This window comes from Scomber japonicus, chromosome 21, assembly GCF_027409825.1.
Source record: "Scomber japonicus isolate fScoJap1 chromosome 21, fScoJap1.pri, whole genome shotgun sequence".
Lineage (NCBI taxonomy): Eukaryota > Metazoa > Chordata > Actinopteri > Scombriformes > Scombridae > Scomber > Scomber japonicus.
In genome coordinates, this window is record NC_070598.1 from 1,474,054 (window position 1) to 1,486,553 (window position 12,500).

Genomic DNA, 12,500 nt, shown 5'->3' on the forward strand with positions numbered 1-12,500 from the left:
GGAAGGAAGGAAGGAAGGAAAGACAGATGGAAGGAAGAAAGGGGGATGGAGGGTAGAAAGAGAGAGGAAGGAAGGAAGGAAAGGAGGAAGGGAGGAAGGAAGGACAGAGGAAAGAAGGAAGGGAGGAAGGAAAAGAAGTTAAGACTCATATATCATCAGATATCAGATCATTAACAAATTAAAATGTGCTAATGATAAAAAAAACAACATAAAACTAAAATACAGTATTACAGTATTTCTGCTTTTATATCTTCGTACTTCCATCCTCCTCCTCCTCCTCCTCCTCATGTTGAGTTTGTTACCTGAACGTCGACCACGGTGATGAACTCTCCTGGACGATCCAGACTGTAGAAACCTCCCTGCTCCATCAGCTGACGCACTATCTCATTGGTTATCTGACGGTCGGACAAAGACATCAAAATATATATAAGCCTAACGAATGAGCTCCATAATGTGATTGGCTACTGAAAGAAAAAGAAAACTTTAAAGTCTGTGTAAAGTAAGAATAAATATGTATTCTGAGTTTGACATACCACAGAAAAGTGTGTTGTTAACCACCCTGCCAAATTTGAATGATTAAAAAAATCACCAAATATATGAAATTAGGCTTCAAAGTTGTGTAAAAATCAGCCTCTTTCTCTGCTCCCAAACGCTGAAGCCCCGCCCCCTACCAAGTGTCACCTGTCAATCAAAGTCACCACCTCTACCAGAAACATGGACGCTACGTCTGAGAGCTTTCTGCTGCTAACTCAGCTGCTAGCTCGGCGGCTAACTCGGCTGCTAGCTCGGTGGCTAACTCGGCTGCTAGCTCGGCGATTAGCTCGGCTGCTAACTCGGCGGCTAACTCGGCTGCTAGCTCGGCGGCTAACTCAGCTACTAGCTCAGCGGCTAGCTCGGCGGCTAACTCAGCTAACTGGCTAACTGTAGACTGTAGTAGTAGTATTGTGTGTTGAATGTATTTCTACCTCTACAGCAGCAGGGGCGGGTTTATGCTAATCCTAGCTCCACAATTCAAATCTAAATGGTTGAAATACTTTTTACACATTTTTTAGAAATACATTTATGACCTATTTAATGTGTTTAGAAGAAAATGTCTCAATTCACTTCACACAGAATATTAATAAGAACAAATTACAAATAAATAAGAATAAAAAAAGAGAAGAACAAGCAGAAGATGAGAGTGTGAAGATGACCTGGTCTCCCCATTCGTTGATGACGGGCATGTTGATGTCATCTATGAAGACGGTCATCCTGCGGCCTGCCGGCGGCCCGTAGGTGGCGCCCATCCGTTTATCGATGTAGCTCTCGACGGTCCTCTGGAACATGCTGGGCAGCGTGGCCGAGGAGAAGTTCACCGTCTTGCTGAGGTGACGCTCCGGGTCCAGTTTACTGGTGTAGCCCTGCAGGGGGGGGGGGGGGGCAAGTAGCTTTTAGAACAGGGGGGTCAAACATGCGGCCCGTGGGCCAGAACCGGCCCGCCAAGGGGTCCAATTCGGCCCACTTTCCTTCCTTCTTTCCTTCCTTCCTGTCTTCTTTTCCTTCCTTCCACCCATCCTTCCATCTTTTTAATGATCTGGCCCACATTAGATCAAATTGAGCGGTTTGTGGCCCTTCAATGAAAATGAGTTTGACACCCCTGATTTAGGACATGTGACTTGTTTCTTTGTTGCTAAGGCGGTTGCTAAGGCGGTTGCTAAGGCGGTTGCTAAGGCGGTTGCTAAGGCGTTTCCACTCTCGTGTCTCAGATGCGATTTAGCTCCAACATGCACAGATGTGATTTGAGAAGTTGAACATTTGGGGTAAAAGAAGGAGACCAATCAGAGCAGAGTGGGCTCATCAGGAGGTTGCTCCTGGTTGCTAAGGTGGTTGCTAAGGGGGGCCTTAAAGAGACAGGAAGTAAAACAGCCTGTTAATAGACAGAGGCTGAACTGAGCGGCTGCATAAAGGACCAGTAGAAGATAAATAAGGAGTTTTTAACTGGAAATCATGTAAAGATATTCCAGTAGAGCTCCTTCACAAACACAGAGAATGAAGGAAATCAACAGTATTATGATTCCAGGTGTGATTATGTTTATTATCGGTGTCTTTACTGCGTCTCACTTTTATCATGACGGTCTTGGCAGTTCCCTGCTCTCCGATCAGCAGCACAGCTTTCCTCTGCTTCATGATAGTCTGCATCAGGAAGTCCGTCCTCACGTTGTCCACATTGGGAACCAGGATGGACGAGTAGTCAGGAACGTGGTCTTTGGGGTAGACATATTCTGGGACCTGGATCATTACAATAATTAATACAGAAGGTGTAAAGCAGATGTTGAACTAGTGTTTTTTTAATGTTGAGATATTGAAGAAAAGCTGCAGATGTCTATTTAACCAACAGAACTCTGCACATCTGGATATGTGACAGGTGTTTGGAGGAAGGTGCAACTTAAAAACAATGAGAAGACATTTTATAAATATTTCCAGCAGTAAGTGAGACAGTTTGTGTGACTTTCTATCTGATGTGATGCTGAAGGATCTTAGGTTTGAATACTTTTAAGCAAGGTACATGGATGTAGTGACAAACAACTTAAATGGGAACGTTAAGGGGAACATTGGAGGTAAAGGCGGTCGACTGGTTGAATACTGAGTTGTGTTAAAGTGTCCTGGACTTCCAACTATCTGCTCAGTGTGGAGGTGCACGTTGGGGAAGTCTCGTGTCCACAGACCTTGTTGGACCAGTGCTCCCACTGTCCATGCTCGTTGACGGTGAACTCAAAGATGGTCTCATCGTCCTGAGTGTGCGGCAGGTCCAGAGACAAGTTTCGACCCTTCAGACGGAAAAACATACAAATAAAATCCACCACAGCCTCCTGATGTCCAACCAGAGCAAAGACATAATACATGAGCACGTGTTCAGATGATAAAAGACAGATTAAAGATCCACGCACCTTTAGGAAGGCCTCCATCTTGGATCTGTCGTCCAGCTCCAGCAGCGCTCCGAGAGACCACATGACCGCAAACACAAACAGTCGACCCACGTCACCATGGCAACCCTGTTTCTCCTCCGCTGCTGGGAGCAAACCCTGAACACATCGACATGACAAAAACAAACAAAACAAAAAAAACAAATTCAAAGATTAAAAAAAGACATCTGTAGGACTGTGTGAGGACAAAAGACAACAGCAGATTACTGCAGAGATCAGACGACATGAATTCAGACAGATTTTGACATAGTTTTGTCAATGCTGATGAATATCCACTGTCTGGCCTAATTATGAACATCAGGAACGATCAACCAACCTAACACAGGCTGTGTTCGAAACCACATACTACATACTTCTATACTACATACTTCTATACTACACTAATTTGTCCAAATAACACCTGTTTAAAGTTTTGTTCCTGAGAATTCGGAGTTAGCCGTAGTGAGTGACTAGTTACAGATTAACATTACACGACATAAGCATGTTAGTTATAATGACGATACAAGCAAGCTGTACCACAGTATCCTGATTTACTGTGTTGTACCTGCAGCAGGTCGATGGTCTGTCTGATGTACATACACTCCAGCATCGGCATCTTAGGAGACACAGCAGTGGAGACGAAGTCCAACAGGTCCTGAAGGGGGAACAGAAAAATAACCTTAATGCACTTTAAATACACTGATGGAGACATTCAAACCCAAAATACTCCCTTGGCTATAACTACTTTACCACACAGCATTAAAAATATTGAAGCTGAAAGAAAATTAAAAATATGAAACACTGGCTGTGATGGATTATCTCTCTACAAAGTAGATTATTAACAGAAATAAACAATGATTCGATAAATGACTAAGTTTAAAAAGTGGTACAAACCAGGTGGGGAGTTCTGGTCCTCTGAAAAGAAGCCAACCAGGAAGTAACTTAGAACTGCATTCTATCAAAAGGCCACCAGGGGGCAACCGTCTCTATACAAGTCAATGGAGAATTCACCAACTTCTCACTTGATTTCTAACCTCAGTAAACGTTTTCAAAATGTGTTTATGGTCTCAATCGCTAGTTTAAAGCCTTCTTCAATGCAGTATGATGTTCATTTGGGACATTTTGGCCTCCCTGATTTTATATGTGACGATAAAGCAGGGTATGCATTAGGGCGTGGCTACGTCCTGATTGACAGGTTGATTGACCAATGTCCTCGAGATCCAGCCCTCGTAACCATAGCAAACTCCCTGCTCCGCCCATGGCTCCGCCTCATGCCCATATAAGTAGAAACTGTGTTTTTATTTTTCCCAGCATGCACCTGAAATGTTCAAGATGGCGCTGCCTAGATTTGAAACTATTGGCTTCCGAGCAGCAGTCCACAAACCAATGGGTGACGTCACGGATGTTACGTCCATTTCTTTTATACAGTCTATGGTACAAACACATGGTTTTCACGAGGTACAGGGAGGAAGAATGGCTTTAACAATCAGGTGTTTTCATAAATAATTGATTTATTTGTTCACTTATTTTATTTTTTATATGTTTTTGTGAATATGTAAATATGTATGGGAAGACTGATTGTTAATTGAGTAGTGGAGAGGGTTAGGTTTGAATAAGCATATGCTTCATCCTACTTCTTTTCAGACATGTTGGGTTCACATTATTATTTTTGTTTCGACTATTGTCTTCCGGCAATAAGTCGGACTTGTTTCCAGTGAGAGTTGGACTCCGCCAGGGCTGCCCTTTGTCACCGATCCTGTTCATAATTTTTATGGACAGGATTTCTAGGCGCAGCCAGGGTGTAGAGGGGGTCCGGTTTGGTGACCTCAGGATTGGGTCACTGCTTTTTGCAGATGATGTGGTCCTGTTGGCTTCATCAGACCGTGACCTCCAACTCTCACTGGATCGGTTCGCAGCCGAGTGTGAAGCGGCCGGGATGAAAATCAGCACCTCCAAATCCGAGGCCATGGTCCTCAACCGGAAAAGGGTGGAGTGCACTCTTCGGGTCGGGGATGAGATTCTGCCTCAAGTGGAGGAGTTCAAGTACCTCGGGGTCTTGTTCACGAGCGAGGGAAGGATGGAACGGGAGATCGACAGGCGGATCGGTGCGGCGTCTGCAGTAATGCGGACTCTGCACAGATCCGTCGTGGTGAAGAGAGAGCTGAGCCGAAAGGCGAAGCTCTCGATTTACCAGTCGATCTTCGTTCCTACCCTCACCTATGGTCATGAGCTTTGGGTAGTGACCGAAAGAACAAGATCGCGGGTACAAGCGGCCGAAATGAGCTTCCTCCGTAGGGTGGCTGGGCTCTCCCTTAGAGATAGGGTGAGAAGCTCAGTTATCCGGAGGGAGCTCGGAGTAGACCCGCTGCTCCTCCACGTCGAGAGGAGCCAGATGAGGTGGTTCGGGCATCTAATCAGGATGCCTCCCGGACGCCTCCCTGGTGAGGTGTTCAGGGCACGTCCCACCGGTAGGAGACCCCGGGGAAGACCCAGGACACGCTGGAGAGACTATGTCTCTCGGCTGGCCTGGGAACGCCTCGGGGTCCCCCTGGAAGAGCTGGACGAAGTGGCTGGGGAGAGGGAAGTCTGGGCTTCCCTGCTTAGGCTGCTGCCCCCGCGACCCGACCCCGGATAAGCGGCAAGAAGATGGATGGATGGATGGATATTGTCTTCATTTGACTACTTTCATTGGTTTTGTTTGTTAGTTTATTTCCCAGATTACTTTTTTTTGTGTTACTCATGCAAAGCCAAACAAATGTTCCTGGTCCTCTCGAGGTTCCTCTCCTCGTGCTCACCTGGTAGCAGCAGTTGAAGCAGACTTTCAGGGCGTCTGCCTGTTGTTCTGGTAGTTTCTGTAGCCAGGCCTGCAGGATGGGCCTCCAGCCGAGCACCGACGAGCTCATAAACACCATCCCGTTCCTGGACACCGTGGCCGGGGAGGCGTTGTCGATGTTGTGCGGCTCGAAGACGATCTGCAGCACAACACAGAAGACATGACGTCACTTCAGATCTTCTATATGAGCCGGCAGCAGCTCCTCTAATTCTAATAAAGTTGAGACAGGACAGTCAGACTAGGGGTTTGTTGCTTCGTACCTTGCAGCAGGGGGCCATGGGGATCCGGTCTCCATTCGCCAGTGTCAGGGTTTTGTTGTCGTCCAGAACTGAGTTTAAGTTCTCGATCCAGATGGCGTCCACCGGTCCATCCAGCACGATCCAGATGGATTCTCCCTGAAAAAATTGAAAGTGTAAAAACCTGCTAAGAAAGGTTTGACTCTAAAATCTTGGCTTTGATGATTTTGACTGAGCCATATTAAAGCTTAGTTAAGACACTGCCACTCAAACTCTTATACTGAGGCAACATTAGAGACAAATAATCTAGTTTCAATTATCTTTCACTTGAATTTCTGACAGTTCATCTTTTATATGAAGCCGATTTTAAAAACCCATCTAGTTTTAAAGTTTGATTGTGTTGAATCATGGATAAATTTTTTTTTTATCAAGAATCAAGAAAAAGGTATTAATTGCTGCTGACTCCACTGGCAGATGTTCTTGCTTAAAATGATCAAATCTCACTAGTTCAAAGAATATTTTATACTAGTTTCTAATGTTCATGGTTTGTGTTCTCTACATCCGTTCACTCATTCATCTGAAACATTCATCAACCTTCTTGGCCTTGAGGGTCTTCCTCCACAGAGTGGAGAAGACACCGTCGGTCCAGTCGTTGGTGGTGACGTCCAGCGTGCCGAACATCTGCGAGGCCGTGATGGCTTTGGGGTTCATCCTCATCTCCCGGTGTGGAGAGCCGCACTCTGACATGGCCTTCATCAGTGTGTGGATGCAGGCCGTCTTCCCGGCGCCGCTGGGACCCAACGTCATCATACCTGTCAGAGCAGAGGACAACTGCACTCACTCCCACACTGAGCATGTCTAATGAAACAGACTCGTCTCACATCCTTCAATATGAGTTATTACCTTTGGCGTCCTACATACTTCTATACTACATACTACACACTTCTATACTACACACTAAAGGACCAGATAGTAAGCAGACCGTTTACACTGTAGTAAACTACACGATTACCCACAATGCATTTGGTTCCTACCCGAACTGAAATCATCAGGCTGAAGCTGATTTCATTTTAGCTCTAACTCTGTAAATAAACCACTTTATCCACATTTCTAACCTTTTTAGGAAGAAAGTAAAGAACCCCTTTAGATCCACAATGTGACGCTAATTTGTCCAAATAACACCTGTTTACAGTCACTTCCTGTCATTTTACAAAATAAAACACCTGTTTAAAGTTTTGTTCCTGAGAATTCGGAGCCGCTCAAGTTAGCCGTAGCGAGTAATGCACTTCCTGTCATTTTCACAAAATGAAACACCCGTTGCCTTTTATTATTAAGAAAACCATAACGATAGAATGGGTGCTTTTATTTTGAAAACAGGAAGCGAACATACCCTCGCTGTAGCTAATGTTTGTATTTTGGGTTTTTTTCAGAAGTTGCGTTGCATCTTGGGTAATGTGAGTGTGAGTAGTAGCGTTGCATCTTGGGTAATGTGAGTGTGAGTAGTAGCGTTGCATCTTGGGTAATGTGAGTGTGAGTAGTAGCGTTGCATCTTGGGTAATGTGAGTGTGAGTAGTAGCGTTGCATCTTGGGTAATGTGAGTGTGAGTAGTAGCGTTGCATCTTGGGTAATGTGAGTGTGAGTAGTAGCGTTGCATCTTGGGTAATGTGAGTGTGAGTAGTAGCGTTGCATCTTGGGTAATGTGAGTGTGAGTAGTAGCGTTGCATCTTGGGTAATGTGAGTGTGAGTAGTCAGCTCTTGATGCATACTCTGCATTTCTGGAGAATCTAGTAAACCATCCAGGAACTTCTCACATACTCTAAATCACTACGCAGTTAAACACACATGATGTCAGAGTTAGTAGAGTAGTAGGAAAGGATGCACATCCTTCATTCTGTATATGAGTATATAACTAATTTCTCACAAGGGACAATACAGTTCATCCTTATGATACATTTATCATTTAAATAGTATAAAAACTCCTTAAAAAGGCAGAAAGTATGGATTGTTTTACTTTTGATCCACTGAGATGCAAAGTACGATAAAAGTAACACTCTATTTTACTAGCCCAATATTTCCTAAAATATTTTAGAAACATTTGTATGATCTGGTATATACTTTTGGGAAAAGAGGGGATGAGGAAAAATATATATATGATAGTAAATTGAGAACACAAAAGAAGTACTTCCTGCCCAGGAATGATTAAACTGAGAGCATGAATGACACCTCCTGGACTGTATCTACTGACCTGATAAACTAATCTATGGGAAACCTGACATCTAGTGGTGAAACGCAGGTACTGTATCTACTGACCTGATAAACTAATCTATGGGAAACCTGACATCTAGTGGTGAAATGCAGGTACTGCATCTACTGACCTGATAAACTAATCTATGGGAAACCTGACATCTAGTGGTGAAACGCAGGTACTGCATCTACTGACCTGATAAACTAATCTATGGGAAACCTGACATCTAGTGGTGAAACGCAGGTACTGAAACCAATCTGACAGCTCTCAGTCTTTAATTCCAAATAATGATGACATTATAATAAGTATCATATTTGTGCTTAGTGTGTCATTCTCCTGCTACCCAGAAGACAAACTTTACATTTTCTGTCCAGCATGTTCATGTTTAGTCTTTAAAGATCTGTACCGTGTCGGACTCGCTGCGTCTCGTAGAGCTGAACCAGTTTGAGGATCCAGGGAGGATGAGGGATCAGACCGGCCTGCTGAGCCTGACTGAAGATGGATGACTCTAAGTCTGGATATCCTGCCTTATCCAGGACTACAGAGGAAGACAAGAAGAAAAAACACTCTTTAGAACATATTTAGAAAGTGAATCATATAAATCCAAGCCACAAAATGAAACCTGCCATGTGAATATAAAATAAAAAAAATATGCAAAAAAAGTCTACCAGACATAATTAGCAGCATCCAAAACAAACAAAAAACTGCTGCAGAATAATCTCCTCATAAATGTGTTTGTCTTTACATCCCAAACTGCTCTGATTAGAAACTCTACACATAGTTTGCATCAGCAGAAAGACGTTCTCTCCTCTCTCCTTCCTCTCTCTCCTCTCTCCTTCCTCTCTCTCCTCTCAACCCCAACTCGTCCAGGCAGATGTTCTCCCACTTCTGAGTCTGGTTCTGAGGTTCCTTCCTGTTAAAAGGGAGTTTTTTCTCTCCACTGTGTCTCATGTGGGAATGTTGGGTCTCTTTAAAGTTAAAATCTGAAGAGTTGGTTTAGAACCTGCTCTATGTGTAAAGAGCCTTGAGATAACTCTGTTGTGATTTGGTGCTATACAAATAAAGATTGATTGATTGATGGATGGTTCTGGATCACGTGTGATGACTGCAGATGTGATGTGACAGAGGAAACCTACCAATACCAGGAAACAGATCATTGATCAGACTCATAAACAGAGGCTCGTCCTCATCCACCTACAGACAGACAGACAAACACCAGAAAATCCATAATCAGCTTTTACTGCTCCGAAAAGAATACAATAAACACACAGACAGTTTTCTGCTGTTCTTTAAAGATAATGGAACATAAATGAACCATAAAACAAGTCAAGTTCAACAGCATTAACAAAATTATTAAGGTTAGTCCACTGGATTATATCGGCTATTAAACAAAAGGAGTGCTTTGAAATGTAGCTGTTTATTATTGCATTGTTGGGTAATGTGATGATTGCAATCTTTGATATTTATCTTCTGATTTTTGTATCAAATAAGAGTATTAATAATTGGTGAATAGTATTTTTGAAGAAGGGGGAGATCATGTTTCGTGTATCAGTCACATGATAGATCAATGATTAGATCAGAAAACCAGAAATAAAAAAACAGACAACAATGGTGCTCTCTTCTTCTGGCTGCAACCCAGAAATCATTTCCATTTCCACCACCATCATCAATCAATCAAACATCACTTAAACATCTGTAACACAAACACACCAGTTTGGAGAGGTTCATGTCTCTCAGGACCCTCATCACCACAGTCTTCTCTGGTTCTGATGGGTTGGACCTCTTCACGGCTCCCAGCGTCCTCAAAACTGACAAAATGTTCCTCAGACCAAAATCATAATGCACCTGGTGTAAAAAACGTCATTATAACGCTGCGGTCAGATGTATAAGAAAGCTGAACAATCAGACACCAGAGAAATTGTGATTATGATTGAGATTATGTTTGTTTTATGTGATGTTTGGAAATGCAACAATCTTAACTGACAAATGAGAATTGAGAAACATCATTTTAGATCAAACTGAGAATTTTTATCAGGAGGAGAAAGTTTTAGAAAGGACAGTCTCAGGGAGCGGGACACAGTGAGGTGAAGTTATGACGGTTGTAGTTTCAGCAGGATCACTGCCGCCGGTCAGCTGACCTGCTTGGACAGCTGCTCCTCACACAGTTTGTAGAGTGTGTAGAACTTCCTGCTGAGAACCTGGTTGTCACGGAAACCTGCGCTGGCCAGTTTGACCCTCATGATGATGGCTCGGTCCGGGACCATCATGGCGACTGTGCGGAACTGGATTTTCAGGTTCTCGGGCAGCTCCTGACGACCAGCATAACCGGGGTTCTGGAGAACCGAGAGGTCACTGGTAAAGAACTGAACTTTGTGGTTTTGTGGTCAAACTCTACGACAGGTTCTGACTGTTTCTGAGGTAAACCAGTATAAGAACCAGTCATCTAACTCTAGCTCTGAGGTAGAACAGTGGTCAAACTCTGGTTCTCTGGTTTTTCAGTCCTTGAACAGTCCGACTGGTTCTCGCGTAGAACAGTCCGAGAATAGTCTGACTGTCTCTGAAGTGGAACAGTTTTAGCACAGTCTGTCTGGTTCTGAGTTAATCCAGTGCCTTATCAGACCTTTCTGACTGGGTTCCATGTAGACCAGTTATCTATCTCTGGCTCTCAGGTAGATCAATTCTCAAAATGTGTTTTTGAAGAAGTTCAGTTCTGGTTTCATTCCAAGAACTCCACTGCAGTTTCTGTTTTTTCTATTTCTGCAAATTTTAGTTGGATGTATTCTAGTCAGTTTCTTTCTGGAAAAGTCTGAGATGGTTGAGCTCCAGAAATCAACATTCAAGTATATTTCTGAAGCTCTTCGATACACATTATTGAGAACCTGGTTATCTTCCTTCAGTAGCAGGTTCTGTAATTTATCTGTGAGGGAACTACATCTATAATTTCAGCAGCATTTCATGAGGTCAGAGTTCAGTTACCATGGTGAGGAAGATGCCAAACTCAGGGTCCATGTCGACCACGTCTCCGTCAGTGAAGACAAACTGCTTCTTCTTGTTTTTCTTACACTGCAGGACGATGTAGATCTGCTGGGCGGCGACAGACAGAACCGGCAGCTCGATTCGGTTAAACTCATCAAAGCAGCCCCAGGCGCCGGACTGAGCCAGACCTGCAAACACACAACAACCAACTGTAGATCCTTTGGTTTTCATTTAGCAACAGTTCGTCTACATTTGGCTGCTCAGAGGTTGGTTCTGCCATCACTTGCAGTTTGAGGCACCATGTTTTGTTGTTGTTGAGCAAGATGTCGTCCGGTAGATCTGCTGCCTCAAACCCCAAAGATGTGGACCAAACTGAACTGAAGTTACCTGTTTTAGTTTCCGTCACTTTTTCCTTTTCAGTTTGATTAATTGACTTAAATCTCTCTGGTTTTTCTCACTGTCCAAACAACACGATCCAGAGGTGAGAAGCTCTGAGTTGATTAAAACTGTTAATATGTGTTCATGTGAGCGGCCTCCAGTTATTACCTGTGAGCTCAAAGTCTTTTTGTGCGATCGGTTTTGCCTTTTAGATAGAATACCCATTGCCTGGTCATTTTTGGAGTTGATCTCTTCCTTCTGGACCAATAAAAACCTCTTTTCATCTTTCTCATTCAGACAGTTTGAGGTGTTTGATCATCAGAGGAAAGCAAGCAGAGAGTTACCACAAAGTACTGACACAAACCAATGCACTGGAGTAACCTCACACACACTCACTCACCTTTATAGATGCGTCCCAGTCCTCTGTAGTCCATCTGGTCTGAACAGTTGAAAACAACCACATATTTCCCCAGACAGCGACCCATGTCTTTAGTAGTCTCTGTCTTACCTGGAAACTCAAACACACACACTGTATCAGAGCAATAAAGTCAATATGAGAATATATCATTAAGATGTCACCTGAGAGTTTGTTACCTGTTCCTGCCGGACCAGCTGGAGCTCCTCCCATACTCATCCCTAGAGCCTGGGACAGAGTGATGTAACACCTGGACAGATGTGCATACATACATACATATCTGGTTCTGGCTGGAGAATAAAAGGCATCATCTTAATAATTATCCTGCTGCATGTGTCAGGAGTGTGTGCGCACCTGTCTGTCAGCGGAGTGATCACCAGTCTGTCTGTGCAGCCCAGGTATTCATTGCAGTAGCTGAACTCCACATCTGTGATTTGGATGACACATCTGTCTGTCTCCTCCAAGAAGTAAAACC

The 12,500-nt window shown here is 43.7% G+C and overlaps 1 protein-coding gene across 1 annotated transcript in view; it reads right to left on the bottom strand.

Moving 5' to 3' along the window:
- The window catches only part of LOC128382766 (dynein axonemal heavy chain 5-like), a 90,035-nt gene that overhangs the window by 40,951 nt on the left and 36,584 nt on the right, over positions 1–12,500 (bottom strand). The window contains 17 exon segments of the mRNA XM_053342777.1: positions 303–395; positions 1,194–1,400; positions 2,101–2,268; positions 2,706–2,807; positions 2,928–3,062; positions 3,508–3,597; positions 5,738–5,914; positions 6,036–6,170; positions 6,606–6,823; positions 8,663–8,794; positions 9,393–9,450; positions 9,967–10,101; positions 10,395–10,589; positions 11,233–11,420; positions 12,011–12,118; positions 12,205–12,275; positions 12,380–12,500. The exon segment at positions 12,380–12,500 is cut by the window's right edge and continues 52 nt beyond it. Of these exon segments, the coding sequence (XP_053198752.1) occupies positions 303–395; positions 1,194–1,400; positions 2,101–2,268; positions 2,706–2,807; positions 2,928–3,062; positions 3,508–3,597; positions 5,738–5,914; positions 6,036–6,170; positions 6,606–6,823; positions 8,663–8,794; positions 9,393–9,450; positions 9,967–10,101; positions 10,395–10,589; positions 11,233–11,420; positions 12,011–12,118; positions 12,205–12,275; positions 12,380–12,500 (2,333 nt within the window).